At 42.7% G+C, this 21859-nt stretch overlaps 1 protein-coding gene across 1 annotated transcript in view; it reads right to left on the bottom strand.

Annotated features, from left to right (window-relative positions):
- The window catches only part of Selenoi (selenoprotein I), a 40414-nt gene that overhangs the window by 7746 nt on the left and 10809 nt on the right, over positions 1-21859 (bottom strand). Inside the window, exons 2-9 of the mRNA XM_005073509.4 lie at positions 17456-17524; positions 16466-16574; positions 14919-14993; positions 10705-10967; positions 9311-9419; positions 4964-5012; positions 2503-2683; positions 1462-1647 (exon numbers count right to left, since the gene is read on the bottom strand). Of these exons, the coding sequence (XP_005073566.3) occupies positions 1462-1647; positions 2503-2683; positions 4964-5012; positions 9311-9419; positions 10705-10967; positions 14919-14993; positions 16466-16574; positions 17456-17524 (1041 nt within the window). The remainder of the gene's footprint in view (positions 1-1461; positions 1648-2502; positions 2684-4963; positions 5013-9310; positions 9420-10704; positions 10968-14918; positions 14994-16465; positions 16575-17455; positions 17525-21859) is intronic.

Below are 21859 nucleotides of genomic sequence, written 5' to 3'. Positions count from 1 at the left end.
AAGAAAAAAATGTTTTGTTCATCAACTGACTCTCAGCAGGGCTCCTTCCAAAACAAACGCAGGGAGTAGACACTAGGGCTGCAGCGTGGACACCCAGTACACCAGCCTACCCCTGAAGGTACCCTCTCAAGACGACACAATCAGAGTGTTTCAATTTATTCATACAACACTGCAAAAATTAAATCACTGGGTAATAAAATAAACTGGTTAGGACTAGTAAACTGACTGACTGTTGGTGATCTCCATGGTGGAATACTATGCAGCAACGACTAAAGTATGTAAACTAACTAGAAAACTAGTTAGAGAGGGAGGGAGGGAGAGAAGGGCACATGGTTCTGACATTATTGTATCTGTCCGTTCATCCTGAAATGACTTCTTGTTTTGGAAGAGAGCATTGGGTGTACCGAGCACTTGTTTAATGGCTGTGGTTTCTTGAGACAGGGTCTTACCATGCAGCCCGAGGTAGCCTCGAGCTGTTTTCTTGCTTCTTCATCCTTAGTGATAAAATAACAGCAAGGCTCTGCCACACCTGGAAAAATACTATTTCCCTCTACATTTTTTCATTATTTGACGATAAAGGTAAAGGCTCGTGAGATAAAAACTGAAACAACACAAATGACTTCCTCAAGTCTAAAACTAATCTGCCTGTGCTGACCAGTTATTTCTCTTTTTTGAACTTGACAAGTTAGAGTTACCTGGGAAGATGGGCCTCAACTGAGAAACTGCCTCCATCAGACTGACCTGCGGACAAGCCTGTGGTTCATTTTCTTGACAGTGACTGATGTGGGAGGGTCCAGCCTACAGTGGGTGGTGCCACCCACGGACAGATAGGCAGTCACTGGTGCCACATGAAAGCAGACTAAGTAAGCCACTGGGGAGAAAACCAGTAAAAAGTGCTCTTCCAGGTCCTCTGCTTCAGTCCAGGTTCCTGCCTGACTTCCTTTGATGATGGACTGTGCTGTGAAACTATAGGCTGAAATAAACTCTTTCTTTCCTGAGTTGGTTACAGTGTTTATCACAGCTATCAAAACCCTAAGAAACTGACTGCCCTTCTCCGTCTCTCACACGATTAGAAATAGACACGGGTGTACTATACACCAATGTTACTTGTTTTCTCCAAACTAAATTCGTAAGCAATAAAAATGTCCTAGGACTAAAGAGGCGAGAAACAGAAACTAACAGGATTATTTGGTCTCACATAATGAAAAGCATTGCAGTGTTTTCTCAATGAGTAAATCACTTATATAACAACTTAAAATAAGAGCTAATTTCCCATAATCACTCACTTATAATCATTAGAAAAAAGCATCCGAAACGACACCCTTACTATCACCTAAAACAGTCATCTCCTCCACATGTCCAGTTGTTACCCTGGACAGCTCTCTCGTACAGTTTCCGCTGTGTCTCCTAGGTGCCTAGGCAGCAGAGGGAAGCCGTTCTGCTCCGCTCTAGATTACTCACCACTTGTACTCCGTAATGGATGTGAGCCAGAGTGAAGGCTGCTGTGAGAGCATAGAGGAGAAGACTCTCGAGGTGGGAGGCTGCTGCGCCCACGGTCACCGCGGCCACAACCAAGAAGAGAGGAAGCAGCAACCAGTTCAAAGTCGGGCACCGCGTGCTGCTCATTTGGCAAACAATTAGCTGACACTTGAGAGGAGCAAGAAGAGGGAGTATTAATTAGCAAAGCACTTTCAAAACCGGCCACATTTAAAAAGCTTTCAAGAATGTTGTCAATAGTTCTCAGTTGCTCAGGGCCCCATCGGCCCTGATCCCACCCTTGAATCTTGGGACCAGATCAGAAGAGACTAAGACAATGGAGAAAGGGTGTCGTGCTGGTGCTGGTTAATCTCCGGTCTCAGCTCGACTAGATTTATAATCATCTCGGAAACACACCTCTGGGCTTGTCTGTGGAGGGGTTAGCAGAGAGGGTTAAATGCAGAAAGGCGGCCCTCTGCATGTGGGCAGCACTACCCATGCACTGCTGTCCTGACTGAATAAAAAGAAAGAAGTGAGCCAGACTGGTCCCCTCACGGCCTCCTCTCTGCAGCTGCAGCGACCACCACTGTGACCTGACACCATGACTCCCCCACCCTGATGAGCCGCTTCCCTTCTTAAGGCAAAGCCAGAACAAACCCTTCCTTCAGTTGCCTGTCAGGCACTCCGCCACGAGACAAGAAAAGAACATCGGTCTACAGAAGGGGTTTTCTCAGTGTAGTACCCGCTGAGATAAAAGAAGTAGCTCCCAATTTTAAAACTTTATGCTATATGAACTACTCCAAAACAGCCTCCTAACCCTCAACATAACTAAACTTCTTCATGGTAATGAAGAGGAAGCTTGACCTCCGACCAGCAATGAACACCTTTCAAAGGTGCTTTGATTCTTTTTTTGTTTGTTATTTTGGTTTTGTGACACATGGTCTCATGTGGCCCAGGCTGGTCTTGGATTACAGGTATAAGCTAACACATCTGGCTTATATAATTTTTTTAAATAAAATGTCTTACTGTGATATTGGCAAAAGCTGTTCCAACCATGAAGTAGAATATTCTAGGGTGTAGTTCTAAAATATCTGAAGGAGATCGGAGGATCCACACTGTAGACAGAGTGAAGAGCAAACACGGAGAGAAGAAGGGGACCATAGCTTCATAAATGGAATTGTGTTTCAAGGTGTTGCTTTTATAACTTCTGAAAAATCAATACAGAACATCATTACACACAGGACACATGCCTAACACTCTCCATCTCCAGACTTCTTTAATACGCATGCTTATTTACAATCCTACGGCACAGAGAACCAACATCACTAACTCTACTTTAAAGCCAAGCTAAGTTAGGGTGAAATACTCTAAATTTATAATTGCTACCAAAGCCAGGATTACAACTAAGGTTCTGATTCCCGATCAATCCCCCCCTCCTCCTTCATTTCTGTATTTTCAGACAGAGTCTCATTATATAGCCCTGGCTGCCTGGAACTCCCTAATGCAGAATGCTGGCATTAAAGTGATGTACTATCATGCCTGGCCCCTTTCTTACTTTTAAACCAAATGGTCAACAGTTGTGCCAGGAATGGAATGATGGGGCTGGAGAGGTGGCTTAGAATAGTGATTCTCCACCTGTGGGTCACGACTCCTGGTGGGGGTGGGGGTTAAGCAACCCTTTCACAAAGGTCACATACCAGATATTTACATTATGATTCCTAAAAGTAGCAAAATTATAATTGTGGAGTAGCAACAAAATAATTTTATGATTGGGGTCACCATATGAGGAGCTGCATTAAAGTGTTGCAGCATTAGGAAGGCTGAAAACCACTGGCTTAGAGGTTAAAAATCCTCTGTTTTTCCAGGGGACCCAGGTTTGGTTCCTAGGACCTACATGGAAGCTCATCTATAACTCCAGTTCCAAGGGACCCAACACCCTTGGAACTGGACCTCTTCTGGTCTCCCTGGGCAACATGAATGCATGTGGTACAAGCAAAATACTCATCCACATAAAAATAAAAAAATTCATACAGATTTGGACCAGATATATTTCACACAAAAGACCCTGAAGAGAGATGGCCAGCACATTTTGGTGTCCCTAAATACATTGGGACTCATTTAAACAGAGCTCCAAATTCTACTCTTGGGGGCTGGAGAGTTGGCTCAGCGGTTAAGAGCACTGACTGTTCTTCCAAAGGTCCTGAGTTCAATTCCCAGCAACCACATGGTGGCTCGCAACCACCTTGAATGAGCTCTGCTGGCATGCAGAAGATTGTATACATAATAAATAAATATTTTTAAAAATTCTACTCTTGGTGTGCTTATTAATCATACTACCTTGGACAACCTGTGGTCCAATCAAAGCCTCATCTATAAGAAGAGGCTTGCAAATCTTTTTTTTTTTTTTTTTTTTTTTTTGGTTTTTCGAGACAGGGTTTCTCTGTGGCTCTGGAGGCTGTCCTGGAACTCGCTTGGTAGTCCAGGCTGGTCTCGAACTCGCAGAGGTCCGCCTGCCTCTGCCTCCCGAGTGCTGGGATTAAAGGCGTGCGCCACCAATGCCCGGCAAGGCTTGCAAATCTTAAATGCTATTACTTTTACTTACTTTCTTTCTTTCTTTTTAAGACAGGGCCTTACTATGTACTATTGGCAGACCAGGTACTCATGCAGCCCAGGCTGGCCGGCCTCAGCTTCTGAAGTGCTAGGATCATGAGTATGGCCCACATTTGGCTAAAAATGTATCACTTCTATAAATGACCATCATCACAATAGAAGCTATAGAGAGCTTGTCATGACTTGAGTAAGAGCCTGTAAGACAGATCTGAGTACTAAAGTAGGAAGAACAAGATAAAACAACCTAGCAGAGGACCAGGTAGCCCCAAATGACTGCGATGTGAAAGGGCCAAGTCAGGGCAGCCAGCAAAGACGGGGTGCGCGCAAGTCGGGAATGAAAGTTCACCTACAAACAACCTCAGAAGCTGTTCCCCAAGGCAGGAGAGTCTACACAACCTCGTATGTGAGAATGGCAGCACAGTCTGATCCTAACCCACACACATTAACCTCACTATAATCCTTCACAAAAGGAATGTGAACAGATCAATGTTTAACAAGAAAATACCCACTCCTTATGAGTCACTCACAAAAATGACAAACTTGAAGCCTGCTGAGCCCGAAACCTTAACAAAGTAACTAGCCGTTTTATAGTATAATTGAGTTGACTACACTAGACAACAGGAATAACCTCAGTCATCAAGTTCTCACTCTAGATCTGAAACAGAGATTTTTAAACCTTTTCAAAATGTCCAGATTATAAAAGCACACAGAGACAGGCAGATCTCTGTGAGTTCCAGAATAGCCAGGGCTACACAGAGAAATCCTGTCTCAAAAAACAAAAAATAAAATAAACAGTTCCTTAAATTCTATAATACAACTGTTATTAGAAAAGGTTGCCTTTTCTTTCTTTCCCCATGTCTTAAAAGAAAATACTTACCTAAAAAAGTTTAATAAACTCATTGGAAGAGTCACACATAACGCACAGCCTAAAAAGAAGAAAGAATATTTAAATTATTATGAATTTTAAGAGTGATTATTTTCGTAGTAACTACATCCATGAGAACATCCAATGTTTTTGGGCCAGTAGTCTTCAGGCTCAAGTTTATTACTACAGCAAACTACTCTCCTACACAGCAGTTGTAGATACAGAGACTGGCAGTGCAGTTTGTAAAGCCAGCAGAGTCTGAGGTCACCAGTCTAGACTTCAATTTCGGTTTGCCACCAACTGGTCACAGAACCATGACACTCTGAGCAACCTTTTAGTCAGTGCCTCATTTTGTTTTTGAAGCAGAAAAATAGTAGTACCAACTGCACAGAGCTTGAAAACTGCATGTATCCTTACATGCAAAGACACCAAAACAGCGCCCAAGCCAAGCAAACTGGAAAATTATGTAACTACTACAGAGTGGGGGGGGGGGGCAGACAACACTTGGGATTTGTTGCTTCCTGTTTATTTTTAATCTTCCTGGAATCTTCAGTTTCTCTCCTCCCCACCCTCTCTATACAATGTCTATTTCCCTTAAACCTAAACACGATGCACGGCCATTCTGAGAAAGCCCACCGATTCTGGGGCCGTATGGCATAGCTCACCCCGTCATCACATTCCATCGTTCGCTAAGTTCTAGAGCTTTCAGTTCTTAAAATTCATCTGCCCCTTTAAGGCTGCCTGGTCTACAGAGCAAGTTCCAGGACAGCCTCCAAAACAATACAGCAAAACCCTGTCTCAAAAAACAAAAAAACAAAACAAAACATTCATCTGCCCCAGGAACTAAACTCTTGAAATCTAAGCATAGGAAGCATGGAGACAGTCTGAGTTCTACGTAAGTTACCAAAGGAAAAGACTACCTTTATTTCTTCTCTAAGTGGAATTTATTCTATGTTCTGTAAAAGACTTATCTCTTAAACCCAAAACTTCAAGTATACAATGGAGATGGAACCCATATATGCACACCTGCTTTTCATATTGCCATAATTTAAGGCCAGACTTTAAAATACAGAAAATAGAATCACTACAGAAAAAAAAATTAGACAACTCATTTAAAAAAAGTGAAATGAGATTATACTCTGAGAGTACTGTGACCACAAAAAGCATCTTTCTTATTCCTCACAATTCTAATTTATTACATAGGAATTAAAAAAAAAACAAGATGGGGGACTGGAGAGAGTTGGCTCAGCTGTTGGGAGCACTGTCTACTCTTCCAGAGGACTCAAGTTCAATCCCCAGCACCCACATGGTAGCTAATAACCATTTGTAACTCTAGTTGCAGGAGATTTGATACAATCATCTGGCCTCTGTAGTGCACAGACATATATAAGTTCAAGCAAACACTCATACACATAGAATTAAAAATATATAAAACTAAGCCATCAACATGGGGCTGAAAGATATCTCAACAGTTAAAGAGAACTGTACCCTACTCTTGACTGGAATCCAGGATCAAGTTCCAGCACCCACGTGGTAGCTCACAACCGTCTGTAACCCCAGATTCAGAGGAGCCAATGCCCTCTTCTGGTCTCCATAGGCACATGGCATGCACATACACAGACATATATGTAAACAAAACATCCATACACATAAAATAAAACTAAAGACAAACACATACACACAAACGTCCACCAAGTCAAAAAGTATCTTAGAGAAGACAACAAGAGAACTGTAAGCAGTCAACTCAAAAGATTAATGCACACAAAACACAGGGGCCTAAAGGAAGTACTCAACAATTCTATTGGGAAAATAGGCTACAGTCTAAAAACACACAGAAAGACAAATATAAATGGTTATTAAGCTTAGCTAAGTTCACTCATGAGAAATGCAAATTGAAACTATACCAGTGTATCATTTCTTACCCATAGGTTAACAAACATGGCAATATACTGCAATGGTGAAACTATCAATAAACAAGCATTTTCACAACAGCTCATATGCATGTAAAATTACTATAATAATATGTGCAACAAGCCAGGTGTTGGTGGAGCACGCCTTTAATCCCAGCACTCGGGAGGCAGAGGCAGGCGGATCTCCGTGAGTTCGAGGCCAGCCTGGTCTACAGAGTGAGTTCCAGGACAGCCTCTAAAACAATACAGGGAACCCCTGTCTTGGAAAATAAAACAAAACAAAAAAATAATGTATGCAACAGCAAAAGCCTGGAGACAATCCAAATGCTGGCTGAAGCACTCTGGTACAATCTACACAATAAAGTCTCGGGAAGCTGGGAGAAGAGATGAGGAAAACCCTATACACTATCATGGATATACTAGCAAATGGAGGGGGCTACAAACAAGGTGATAAAATGATACGTGTATTTCTAAACCATAATTAAAAGCCAGCATAAGGTTGGAGAGATGGCTTAGTGGGTAAAGACACTTGTTGTCAAGCCCGACAACCAGAGTTCTACCACGGTGAAGGAGAGTTGCCCTCTGACCCCCCCCCCCACACACACACTCTCTCTCTCTGAATGAATAAATGACAAGCAAAAACTGAAATGGTTAAGGAAAAAGGAGAATAGGTAGAATAAAAGCTATACTTCTTTGAGTATATTCCCTTATAGATTCACTTTGTAATCATGAATGTTTTCTGCAACTATGAAGAATAAATTTCAAAAGAAAAATCAATGCTTATAAGTTGAAGTAAATGTTTTGTTTGTTTGTTTGTTTGTTTTTTTTGAGACAGGGTTTCTTTGTGTAGCTTTGTAGACCAGGCTGGCCTCCAACTCACAGAGATCTGCCTGTCTCTGCCTCCTAAGTGCTAGGATTAAAGGCGTGCACCACACCGGCTGGCTGTAAAATTTAAATGTATACTTCCAAAAATGGAGTCAGAACACAAAGTGGTACCTTTGCAGATTCCATTTGGAACCAACAGTTGAATTCATGTGGTATTTTTATCATAAACTGACTTTAGTCCCCTACCTGCCTGCTAAATTAAGACTAAACAAAGACCCTCAAAGTGTGAGTCCTTTTAGGTGCCGAGCATGCACGTTGGAACCAACATACAATACCTGAACCCTCTCACCACTATTTATAACAGAGGCAACTAGGCATTGTGTGCTCATATTAACTTTGGAGGTATCTGTAGGCAGCTGACTGTGTGCGGGACAACACTAGTAGTTTTGAAAGCAGGAAAAGGCAGACTCCAGGCTATTACTTTAGGGGTCCTAGAAAAAATACTGAAGACCTAAGAATAAAATGCATACATGCAGGACATGGATCTGTTGCTCCTACCTACTCCCGCTGGTGACCCTGGTAAAGGCTAGAAACTAGGTAAGGCTCAGAACTGTTGACTGCTGTATGGGCACAGACCTTCCTGCGGTCTGGGCCACATTTAGGAACCACTCTGTTTTACCAGCAGATGTTTATCTGGATAAAGTGGCTCTGTTTCATTTATTTATTTTTAAGCCTTGAAAAAGTTAATTTCCTTCTCATACCATTTAGTGAATCTCTCAGTCAAGCAGCTTATCCCATGGAAGTTTACTGCATTTCATATTTAAATGTAAAATTTCAAGACTAGGAACATTTACTGTATGAGGTATCTTTAAGCAGCAACCACATGCTTTCATGGACACTTAAGCCAGGCATGGTGACACCCATCTCTAATCCCAGCACTCAGGAAGTGGAGGCAATAGGATCAGGATTCAAGGGCAGCCTTGGTTACATAAAATCCTGCCTCAAAGAAACAGAAAGCAGGGGAAAAAATGGGGCTGAAGGGATGGGTGGACAAGAGCCCCAGAAAGGGGGTGATGGTATATGTTGGAGTAGGTGAGATGGCTTCTGTTAACCGTGCAGGTTACCTTCCTAGGGAGCGACAGGCAGGGCACAAAAATGACAACCACAACCAAAACCTCCAGTGCTCAGTGACACAGGAGGGAAGGTATCCAAGAGGAAGACAGGTTTAGTTTTTTTCAGCAGACAGAGTATAAAAGTCTCCACATTTCATCTACTCTTTCAAATTAACAATTTTCAACTTGAAACAGGTATGAAATGTCCACTAAATGTAGGTCCTCCAAGACAGTCTAGACTAAACCAGATAACCAGATAACAACTCTACAAAGCTTATGTGCTGATCTACTTTGGTATTTCTGTCCAATTAGAAAAAGCTTGGTGCTCAACAACAACAACAACAACAAAAAAACCCTTGTTTTCTTTAACATTCTGGTAGAAATCCTATAGGGTCGTAGGTTATTCTGCTTGCTGGAGAACAAAGAAAGAGTGTTATCACTTGCTATGGTCAAACACTGGCTTTTGATAACAAAGCGAGGGTTAAAACAGGCTTCGACATGGAGCTCCTTACCAATAATCATTGCAGTGAATAGGTCTCTATATAAGAAATTAAACAGGAAAGGTTCATACCAGGCCTCAACTCCCACCACTGCAGTCACTATGTAGACAAAAGAAATAGTCTGGAAGGAAAACAGACAGAACGAAGAGGCATCAACAGCTGACAATCCAGAGAGCCAACAGTGCTTTATGCATCATTAAGTCTAATCAGAGTGATTACTTAAAAAGTGCTTACATTTGTTATATGGCAAATCCCCTGGCCTATAAGAGACTTCCTCCTCCAATACTGCTATCAAATAGCTGCCGTGTAGGCAATGCAGGCAAGTGGTCACCATTTGGAGCCCTTCAAAGGCAGTTAAGTCATAGGATGATGGCTTGATGTGCCCACCTCACCAACCTCCTCCATCAGCAAACACACCCCAGCTTCCCATGTCTCTATTGGCTTCTTATGGCAACCCCAGAAGCTGAGACTCTACAGCAGAGAACACAGGTCTATCCAGAAGACAAAGCTCTCTACTCTCTGAAGTTGGCAAGGAACAGAAGGCCAACAATTCAGTCATATGTACATACCTTTCTCCAAAGATAAAGTAAAAATCAACATGTCAAACTAAATTAAATTTTAATACAACAGTGGCATTTTTTAAAAGCTTTTATCATTTAGAAATACATTACAAAATACTTAACCACATTTCCTGTAAAAGAAAACACAGACAGCATACAAGAAACTAGAGGCCATGTGTTGACAACTGCTAAAGCTAAGCACTAAGTACATTAAAGGTTCATTGTCAAGTTTTACTTTTGAAATTGTTTGAAATCAATGATGTGCGGCGGCGGCCCACACCTTTAACCCCAGCACGGGGAGGCAGAGGCAGACTGAGATGGAGGCCAGCCTGATTTACAGGGTGAGTTCCAGGACAGCCAGAGCTACACACAGAAACCCTGCCTGGAACCCCCCCCCAAATAAACCAATGATGCCGGGAAGCACAGAATCTATGGAATTTCACATGTTAGGTAAGCACTCTAGTACTTTATTGTATCTCCACCCCCAGGAAAAGAAAATATAAAAGCATCAATTCCTTTTTTAAAAAAATTTATTAAAAAATATATTTTTTATTTTGTGTGATTTGCCTGCATATGTGTCTACGCACCACAACTTTCGGGTGCCCAGAGGCCGAAAGAGGGCATCAGGTTCCCTAGAACTGGGTTATAGACAGTTGTAAATTGCAACATGGGTGCAGGGAATTGAACCTGGGGCCTCAGAAAAAGGGAGCCAGTGCTCTTAACTACTGAGTCACCTCTGTAGCCCCACACATCAGTTCTAACTTGCTAATGCCTAACAGCATTGAAGAAGGGAGTAAAAACTTTAAAACATGCAGACCATTTAATTAGGGCATAATGTATACTTACCACTTGGCTAATGTCATAGCCCCAGGGCAGGAAAAGAATGCCTGTGTTATACTTTTCCCAGTGAGACAGGATGAAAGAAAACAAAACTACCCATAGCAGGAGATAAAGAACAAAAACACTGACGCCAGTCGGTCCTCGTCCAAAGATGGAGTACACAGTCACGACAAAGTAAAGACATGACCAGCTGTCCAGGCCATGGTCAAACAGCTCCCCTAAAGGGGTGCTGGAATTGGTTCTGCGTGCTTGTTTTCCATCTACTCCATCTGCAACAAAACATATCACAGGAAAAAGGTCAGCCTCTGGCTGGCACGGAGAAAGTCAACTTCAGGAGAATAGTATAAGGAAGCAAAACAAGCCATACGAATGTTAAGTGCTGCTCCCGGCTAGTACTCTCAAGTCTAATCTTTAATTCCTACCATTCAAACATTGCAGAAATACAACATGTAATCTCTTTTCTTAAAGATTTGTTTATCTATTTATTTAGTCATTCAGTCATTGTGTGTGTGGGGTGTGTGTGTGTGTGTGTGTGTGTGTGTGTGTGTGTGTGTGTGTGTGTGTGTGTGTGTGCATTGCATCCCCAGGAGCTGGGATGACAGGCAGCTGTGAGCTACCTGCTATGGTTACTGGGACCAGGACTCTGGTTCTCTGGAAGGTCAACAGCACTCTTAACCACTAAGCCATCTCTCCTCTAGCCCTACAATTGCTTCAGGTGGAATCTAAAAGCTCACATCATTACACTGAATGGTGTCATTTTAGATCTAAGAAGGAAGCATTCTAGATGGACTCCAAACTCCTCCAAACGGGGCACAAGTTCCCACAGCATTCTCACAGTTGCTCCTCATAATTATCTAGATGAGCACTTCTTGCTCTAGGAACCCAAAGTACTTTAGTCATCACACCCATCACCTCCTCTGTGACCAGGGCCTTTCTCCACAGCTCTGCTCGTTCCCTCCTTTTAAGAGCTTTCAGATATGCATACAGTAAGGTGGTCAGCAAATATGACTGAATCTGTTGAACTTGTACAATGCACTCACTATTCTTGGTGCTATAAAAATGACAACAAGGGGCAGGAGAGACGGCTTAGCAGTTAGGAACACTGGCTGCTCTTCCAGCACCAAACCATGGGGTGATTCCCAACACCCAACCGCGTGGTCCACAAATGTCTGTAATTTTAATTCCAGGGGATCTGACAGCCTCTTTTGGCCTCTGCAGGCACCAGGCACAAACATGGTATACTGACATATACACAGGCAAAACATCCCAAATATGTAAAATTAAATAAAAAAATAAGAACCTTACAATTGAGTTTGCTCTTGGAGTGTTTATAACTGAGAAAGGGACAGAAGACAATCACTAAAGGCACCGTGTGTCACAAACCAGGAAAGGGGCCAAAAAAGGCAAGGGTTCCCTTCCGATAACCTAGACTGGCCTTTAGAACAGGATGAAATGTGAGTGGGGACATAAAGACTGAGTTGGATTTCAGCAGGTAAGAGATACAGGAGTATGCCATTTCAAGAGCAGAGAAGTGCCACCAGCAACGCATGCTGATGCAAACCACAGGGAACACTCAGAAGCCCGAGATGTCAGAGAGCACAATTGACGCTCAGAAAATGCAAGCAGTATAGCTTGATGTGTGTGAGGCAGTAAAGAAGGGTGGAGAAATGGTTCAGCAGTTGCTGCTCTTGCAGAGGACTCAGATTCGGTCCCTAGCATCCACACAGCAGCTCATGACCACCCCTGACTCTGTTCTAGATTGGATGCCTTCATCTGGCCATCTAGGACACATGGTGCACACATATACATGCAGGCAAAAAATTCATACATTAAAAAAAGATAAAGTAAACCGTGTACACGGTTCTCTATTAAAAACAAACAAAACAAACCAGGTGGTAGTGGCGCACGCTTGGGAGGCAGAGGCAGGAGGATCTCTGTGAGTTCGAGACCAGCCTGGTCTACAAGAGCTAGTACCAGGACAGCCTCCAAAGCCACAGAGAAACCGTGTCTCGAAAAACCAAAACCAATCAAACAAACAGAACAAAACAAAAACATCTAATAAGAGATTTGAGCCACTTCAACATTTTAGGGACTAGAGGAAGCTATTAAAAGAAGTATGAAAGAGTAAGAAACCATGAGACAAGAGAAAACATCATGTGTGCTAAAACAGTGTGACTGGCAGGCTGGAGGCAGACCCTTGTCAGTTAGCCTAGACAGAGACGGAGTACGCGGGATTGAAGAGTTGCGGAAACAATAACAAAGGGAACCGGCACCGGGAGTGGAGTGCAGACTCCCACTCAGGTGACAAGGAAGGAGGGTTGAGGTGAAGGCCAGGCTGAGCCACAAGAGAAACTCAAAGAAAACCAAGCAGGTAAAAGTGAGAGGATATACAATGATGAGAGCCAAGACCCAAGAAGGCAACAGTTTCAGCCTGATCCAGGAGAGCAGCAGGGTTCCTGCAAAGACGGAAGTAGGAGGCCAAGCAGACGGGCAGCAGTGTGGGAGACATGGGGTTGGGATCCTTTTCTGTTTCTATGTAGCTGAAATATCTAAAACAAGCAAACAAACAAACCAAAAAACCTTTCTCTTATTTGCTGGCTTAACAATTTTCTAATTTCTGTGCAAATCATATAGTTAAACAATCAGATACACAAATACATATTAAGTAGATTTTGTACATTTTTTCAGCTTCACTCCAGCTTCCTACGTTGGCTGGGTCTGAGTATGCTTCAGAACGTAATTTCTTCCTCAGAATGGTGATGATTTATAGGATATTCCATTATGAAAGACATGCTCAACCCTAACAAAACTACTACAGTGCCAAATAATTTATATAACATTCCTACAGTCACACTTAATAAAGATTATAAACTGCCTCATGTTAGTTCACGACTAGTTCTGCAACAAACTGCTTGTGTCAAGTCAGGATCTTTGCAGAAACTGTGGATCGGAAATAGCTGGAACATGAGGCTTATAAGGCCGTACGAAGCGCTGTGGATAGCAAGAGTTCACGGGTGGCCTCATCTCTCCCCGGTCCTCAGGGCGACCAACTCCACGAGCAGCATTTCAAACTGCGCTCACCTCCTCTAACAAGTGTATAAAGCCTCTATGCAAACAAGTAACCTTTAGCCCAGCTTCCTTGCCTGGCTCTTAGAGACCTCACTGGTCTCTTCACTCTTACAGCTCTTACCACCCACTATGTCAGCACTAACATACACGTTACACTGGTTCTGTGAGAACAAATGACTTTTATCTGAAAAGACTTAAACAACCTGAACTTCAGGTCTGCTATTTTACATGTATTTGAAAACCAAATATTGACCTGCTACTGTGTGCCAGGCCATGTTCTAGAAACTTAGGATGCAATAGTAAACAAGAATACTCAGTCTTAATATTTTGTCAGAAGTCCTTGCCAAACTTAAAGCAAAAATAATGTCTTACTCCAAGAGCTGGCAACCCTTGTGGTAAAGGCCAAGTAACGGATACTTTAGGCTTCGTGGGGCACACCCTTTGTGAGACTTTGCTGTAGCTTCTCAATGGGTCTTTACTGCAGGAAGGCAGCCACAGACACCACGTAAAGAAATGTGTCAAGGGAGAACCCGGTTTCTTCAGAGGTGTGGTCCTTGGTAGGCTGCCCGGCTCTAACCACACCCACACACACGGCAGCTCTAACTGGATTCAGTGGGTTAAAAAAGAAAAGAGGACATGAAGTTGGCAAGAGATGTGGAAGGGGCTCCGAAAAAAGTTGAGGAGGAAGGAGGGTGATACAACCTAAATTTATAATATATTATATATGCAGGAAATTACTAAAGAACTCTTTTTTTTGTTTTGTTTTTTTGTTTTTTTACGAGACAGGGTTTCTCTGTATTGTTTTGGAGGCTATCGGTCCATACTGAAGAACTCTTAAAGAGGTCTTGAACAACAAAAATAAAACGTACAACAAAAAAATCAACAAAAATCTTACTTCAAAAAATAAATATAGTTCTCCAGATGTGACTTGTAAGCAGTCACCTTCTAATTCCTACTTTATTCTGGATCCCTGGCAGTAAGTGACACTGCTTCTCATAGATCCAAAAATATAAATGATCAATTTGAACAAGACACTAACAGACCTTAGTGAAAATGAGTTAAGCATCGAAGAAAGTATTAATTTAGTGAGTGCTTAGTCTTGCAGGCATGCCTGCCAGCCAGAAACTAAATGGCACTTGCCAGTCTCTTACCTAGAGTGTAGGCGGCAAAGTTGAGGATGCCCACGACAATCCACACCCAATCAGGCACGTGCTTGTGACCTGGTGCTGCAAAGGAAAGCAACCGAGATTTTAATAGTCTAACTATAGCAGCTCTCACCAGCCCACACCTGCTGCCAGTGAGCAATGTTGCTGCTTGTTAATGAGAAGTTACTTCATAATGTATTCTGAATGCAGAACTGAAATATTAAAAGTTAGCAGGTCCCAACTCACAGTTTTAACAAGCTATGTCAAAAATACTTTTAGAAGCCAGGTGGTGGCTGCACACGCCTTTTACCCAGCACTTGGGAGGCAGAGGAACGAGTCTCTGTGACTTCGAGGCCAACCTGATCTACAAAGTGAGGCGAGTCCCAGCCAACATTTTTTTTTTTTTTTTGGTTTTTCAAAACAGGGTTTCTCTGTATTGCTTTGGAGGCTGTCCTGGAACTCATTCTACAGACCAGGCTGGCCTCGAACTCACAGAGATCTGCTTGTCTCTGCCTCCAGAGTGCTGGGATTAAAGGCGTGCGCCACCAACGCCCGGCTGACTGTCAGTACCTTTACACAGAGAAATTGTTTTGAAAATCCAAAAAGAAAAAAAGGATTTTAGAAAAGGTCAGCTGTAAGACTCAGGCCTGCATGCAGTTCCAGCTACTCAAAAGGTGAAGGTAGAAGTATTGAAAGTTGGAAGCCAGATCGGGCAATTTAATAAGACCCTACCTCAAATCTGAAAAAAAAAAAATCAGCTGGGTTTACAGCTTAGTGCCTAGCATGTGTAAGGCCCTGAGTTTAATCCCTAACATCAAAAAAATAAAAATAAAAAGACAACAACAGAAGGCTGGTAAGGGCCATTTCCAGAGGAGAGCAGGGGTCATCTACAGGGCGGAAATGAACAGAGGAAGGCGACACCGCATCCCTTAAGACGAGAGGCAGTTTTCCTCCTAGGACGGTTATTCCTCGCATTGTAGGCATGGCGGGCCCTACTTATAATGAATTCTCAGACAGTCTCATAACTCTAAAATTCTGCCTACATGTAGATCCTTCTTTTTTAAGTTTGTGAGCTTATGCTATACGGTAAGGCTGGTCCCAGAACCCTGACTCCCTTGCCCCCACATACACACAGCTTTTAATTATTCACTATTCACAAAGTCTTGCTGCTTTTTAGAAGGTATATTTAAATTTTGGTTTTTTGAGACAGGGTTTGTATATATGTGTAGCCCTGGCTGTCCTGGAACTCGCTCTATAGACCAGGATGGCCTCAAACTCAGAGATCACCTGCCTCTGCCTCCCAAGAACTGGAATTAAAGGTGTGCACCACCACTGCCCGGGACTATTATATTTCTAAAACTTAATGGAAATGTAGATAATATTATTAAAACACAACTTAGTTTTATATACAATCCCCCACAGCTTATATAACATTCTAATACCCGAAACTTTCAGAAACATAAGCATCTTAGATTCAGAAATTAACTACCCACACCTTATTTTTTGCTACCCAAGACAGTTAAAATTATGTATTAAGACAATAAAACTCTTACCAGAAGCATAAAAGTCAGGATCGAAGTATGTCAGAAGTAGAAAGTTGAATACAACCAGCAGAAATCCAGAAAAGGTTATAAGATTGGGAGCCAGCCAAGTAGGAAATACCTGTGTTTTTTTTTTCAAAATAGTTGCAAATAAGTAAAGAATGCTCTGTTCAATAACTATCACAACATACAAAATTAGGTCATCAAAGCTACTAGTTTGAAAGATCATACGTAGGTGTTCTGTGTATTAAAATGCAAACAATAACTCCAGCTGGTAGATGGGCCTTTCTTCCTCCTGTCCCTTATCTTTAAATGATTCTTTAATACACAAACCTTTATAATGATAGCATTCAGTTAATTTTAGGTTTCAAAGGCCTTTTATAAAAATGATCAGTCACAGTAGTGTACATACTTAGATTCTAACAGGGAGATGCCCCAAAGGGGAGAACTGACCGGGGATGGGTGAGAGGCGACACCTGCATTACAGCTTACTAAGAACACTGTTGGCTAGGCCTGCAAGCACAGCCTGTAACCTCAGCTAATCAGGACAGTGAGGCAGGAGGATTCCAAGTCCAAAGCAACTCAGTGAGTCTCTATTTTAAAAGTAAAAAGTGCTGGAGAGTGGCTTAGTAGTTAAGAGCACTTGTTCATCCAGAGGACCTGAGTTCAATTCCTAGCACCCCCATGGTGGCTCACAACCATCTCTAACTCCAGTTCCAAAGTATCTGATGCCCTCTTCTTATTAGACATGTACATGGTTCAGACATGCATGTAGGCAAAGCACTAATACACATAAAACAATAAATCTAAAAGCGAATTTTTCAAGAAGCCAAAAGCTGAGGATACAGTTGTGTGTGGACCCCTGTGGTAACATGTATGAGGCCTGAGGTTCAATAACTAGAACAACAAAGAATAAACTGGGAGCTGCAGCAATAAGACTCTAAGAGGAGTTAAAATACTCAAAACTCGTTTATACAAAAATGTACGCCATTATAATCTTACCTTCACTATAGTGTTCCAAAATGGATGCATGACATACAGAGAGAGTGGGTTGGTATCCAAAGCACTGTACTGTTGAGAAATGAAACATTTCAGAGTTAACCCTTAGTTACTAAAATCTACAGAACAACAGTGCAAAATAATCCTAGAGAGCACATCTATTCGTGTGCTTTCCCCCTCTGGATAACAAAACTAGAGCAGCAATATAAACAGGGCAAAACTGTACAGCAGTCAGGTATTACTTTACGGGAAGAGGGAAGGGTCATAGAGAAAGTAAACAGATCAGCCTAAAGCATGGCATTAACCCTAATGCGGTTGCTTCACTCATAAACACCAAGTCCAAACGGCCAGGATCATCACTAACTCATCCGCCCCCATCTCAATCAACTTTACAATGTTGTGGTGTTTCAATAAAGACATTTACACCATGGGTCAGGGATGAAGCTGAGTGGTACAGCCCTGAGTTTGGCCACCAGCACTGAGGGAACGCTTTTACAAGAAAAGAAAAGGTCATGTGTACACTTTCAGTTGTTATAGTTAGTTATTATGCAGGTTGGGAAATATGTATACTGTGCACATTAAACAGACCAGGCACGTTCTCAAGCTCCTTCAACCCTCTTCACCTACAGGTGTCTAGTTGTTCCCTCACACACACACCTGAGTGACCTTTCTGTCTTATTCACCTGTGAACTGAATCTGATAGCCCTTATCTCAGAGGTCTATCACAAGGATTTGGTAAGTTAATAATACATGCAAGACATCTAGAACATTATATAGTAAGTGCAATGTAAGAATTAGCTATTATTATTACAGGAACTGAGCAACCAAAGGAACGACAACCTTCCCAGTAAAAAAAGCAGACCATATAAACGAATGAGCAAACACAAAAGTTAGAGTTGTGTGGTAGTTGAGTTATATTACACCCCAATTACCAACTGAAACATTTAGTAAGAACAAGGGGGGGAGACATGCAAAGAAATTTTAGCAGACAAATTATATGTAAATATGTACAAGTTATACTAATAACTGCTCTCTCTCTCTCCATCTACTAGACAGTGGGAAGAAAAGATACAGAGATATAAAATCACAAAGAGCCAGACAGAGAGATGCGAGCTTTAATCCCATTACTGATACTGAAGCAGAATGACAAGTCCCAGGTCAGCCTGGGCTGCACACTGAGACCCTGCCTCAAAAGAACCCCAAACACCAACAACACGCGTGGCTCAGCAGGAAAGGGCATTTGCAGTTCATCCACAGGACCACGTGGCGGATGAAACTCTTAGAAACTGTCCCCCCACCTCCACACGTGCCACGTCAGGCACATGCACACACATAGACACACACACTGGCCTCAAACTCACAGAGATCCGCCTGCCTCTGCCTCCCTAGTGCTGGGATTAAAGGCATGCGCCGCCGCCACCACCTGTCAGTCAATATTTTCAATGCCTCAAGTATTGAATATGAACAAAATAGAAACTGGAAATGATTAATAGGGTTAGCACAGCCTCACTCAGTAACTCAACAACAGGCTCTCTGTGTGACGCTTCTCTAGCCCATTGCAACCAAAATGGGATAAAAGACCCGACACAGGCAGCAAGAAGACACAGGAGATGGAGACGTGGCTTGCATGTACCGGCCAGAGTCACGCTGGGGCTATTTTAGTCTTTCTGTGACTTAGCAAACTACTCTGTGTAAGGCTTTCACCACATGGGAAGCCCCACAGAAAGAAGACACCTGCACCGACAGCTCACCTGAAGCCAGACCTGGACATCTGGATTGTTACAGCACAAATGACTCACTCAGTGGGAGTGTCCTGGCCTCCACTTAACTAAGCGTACCCACACCGTGTGATGGAGCCAGGAGGCCAGAGAAACTGGAAAAGCACCCATTTCAGGCCCATCTGCTGGAAGAAGTTCAAGTCAGAAGGAACAGTTTAAGGCACAATGAGTAGCTAAAGGGCACAAAGTCCAAAACTCCATTTATTCAAAGACCCTCATTAATTAACTCTCCATAATCTGAATAGATCCAAAAGAAAGGTTTTTGTTTTAGTTTTTTTGAAACAGGGTTCCTCTATGTAACAGCCCTGGCTGTCCTGGAACTCACTCTGTAGACCAGGGTGGCCTCAAACTCAGAGATCCTGCCCCTGCCTCCTGAGTGCTGGAATTAAGGTATGCACTACCACTGCCGGTCCTAAGAAAATCTTTAATGGATATTTCAGTGTGAAAAACCTCTTTTTATAGATGGACACTTTAAGCCTCTACTCCAGAATAGGTTAAGAATAATGTAAAATAAATACCAAAGGGCCATTTTACCCTCTAGGATTCTAATTTGACATTCAACAGCAGTCAGTGAGCTCAAGTATACAAGATCAGTGTATGATTCCAAGGCAGCAAACAACAGCCCTAAACAACACTTGGTGCTCTCCACCTACACCCGTGCTTCTTAAGGCCACACACCATTTAAACAAACTGTAACAGTCCCATGCATGAGTCAAGAGGAGGAAGAATGAATGACAATACTTCCTCACAAGGGGAAAACCAATACAGACTATTAAAGGTGGTGACTAAACTGGACATAGGTGTTTGCTCATGTTTCTTAAATACACTTTGACTTTGCACTGGGATGTTTTGGTACGCCCCAGAGAATGTGAACTTAACAGTTCATCCAGGCAACGCTAGCTTGGTGTATTCTGGCTCCACAGACAACAGGGCATGTCTGACCCTCAGCTGAGCAGTCTGAATTACCTGGCTCTTAAAGTGCTTCTGGTTACCAAGGGCAGAATAAGACTCACCCCTTCCTGAAAGAAGACAGCTTTTCCATACACTAATAAAGCCTCAGCCCCAGTATCGCAATCCTGTGTTTCAATTTGCTCTACAGAGTTAAGCAGAGGAGAGCCTAAATAACAGGCTTTTAAGTAAATGGCAATAGCTTTCCCTGTCACAGCAACTCATCCCTTCATCTGGTCCATACATGCGTCTTGTGTGGCCCCTCTTTGGACACCTTCAGTCTTGCTTGCCTCCTAAGTGTGGTTCACTAGACCAAGAGTTGGAGAGCTTTAGTAAAAGTCTATTAAGTAATAAACACTTTAGGCTTTGGAGGACAATGGTCTCTGCAACAAGTATGCCACACTGCATTGACAGAAAAGCCATCACTGAACATATATAAGCAAATAAGCATGGCCTTGTTCTAATAAAGCTTTATTCGTAAAAGCAGGATCCACTACAGACAGCCCAATTTGCTGCTTGTTAATCCACAGTGGTTAACCAAGGGCAAAAGGAAACTGAGGTGGCATTGAAAGGGAAGGAAACATGGCAGAGGCCTCCAGTCCTCAACAGGGAGGCTCCTCAGACACTTACGTACTCTGGCAACGATCTCACACCACAGCCTTCAGATACCTTCTTCAGTCACTGGCCCCTCAGAACTGTCCCATAGGGACCACTGGGCCACCTCTCTATACCACCATGAGGCTAGCAGTCAAAAGTGAAGCATAAGACTACACTGGCCATTTTAACACTTCATCTTGCTACAGTTAACTCATTCTCTACACTTTCCAGATAGCTTTATTATTAAAATCCAGATTCGATTGCCCTGGAAAGTTAAGTGTGTCTCCAAAACTCTCAGCGCGTAAATTTAGTCATGCTAATAACACCACTCTTAGGTCTCATTAAAAAAAAAAAGTCAAGGGGGCTGGAGAGATGGCTCAGCGATTAAGAGCACTGACTGTTGTTCCAGGTTCTGAGTTCAATTCCCGGCAACCACATGGTGGCTCACAACCACCCTGAATGAGGTCTGGTGCCCTTCGCTGGCATGCAGGCAGAAGACCGTAGACACAATGAGTAAATAAAATATATAAAAAAAGAAAGTCAATAGCCGGGCGGTGGTGGCACAACACCTTTAATCCCAGCACTCAGGAGGCAGAGGCAGGCAGATCTCTGTGAGTTCGAGGCCGGGCTGGACCAACAGCCTCCAAAACAATACAGAGAAACCCTGTCTCATGAAACCAAAAAAAAAAAAAAAAAAAAGTCAAGTAAGGTAGAATTTCTAGGCCACGCCCTCAGGATGGCTATAGCATTACATCTCATCAGTTTTATTTGGATACAGAACCCTGTAATGTCATCTAAAGCAATTATGTCCTCTTTACAGTAAGAGACTTTCATAGTCTGGGTGAAATCCACAATTACTCTAAGCAATATTTGGTCAAACACAATATTTATGAACACCCGTGCTTCCCTACAGAGGCTGTGCACATCCCTGGCGGGAGAATAATAAAACCCGTGTTCCGCGTGCTCGTTCAGTCTGTATCTAATGCAAGACAAGTCCTGGGAAGAACAAGTACATCAAGAGGCAAGATAAGACAGACATGAGCAGCAGCAACCGTGCCGTGAGAGAGCAGGCAGCAGGCGGAAA

The sequence above is a fragment of the Mesocricetus auratus genome, unplaced genomic scaffold (genome assembly GCF_017639785.1).
Source record: "Mesocricetus auratus isolate SY011 unplaced genomic scaffold, BCM_Maur_2.0 Super-Scaffold_100024, whole genome shotgun sequence".
Lineage (NCBI taxonomy): Eukaryota > Metazoa > Chordata > Mammalia > Rodentia > Cricetidae > Mesocricetus > Mesocricetus auratus.
Note: the sequence above shows the minus strand (reverse complement) of the source record. Positions and strands in the feature narration are given on the sequence as shown.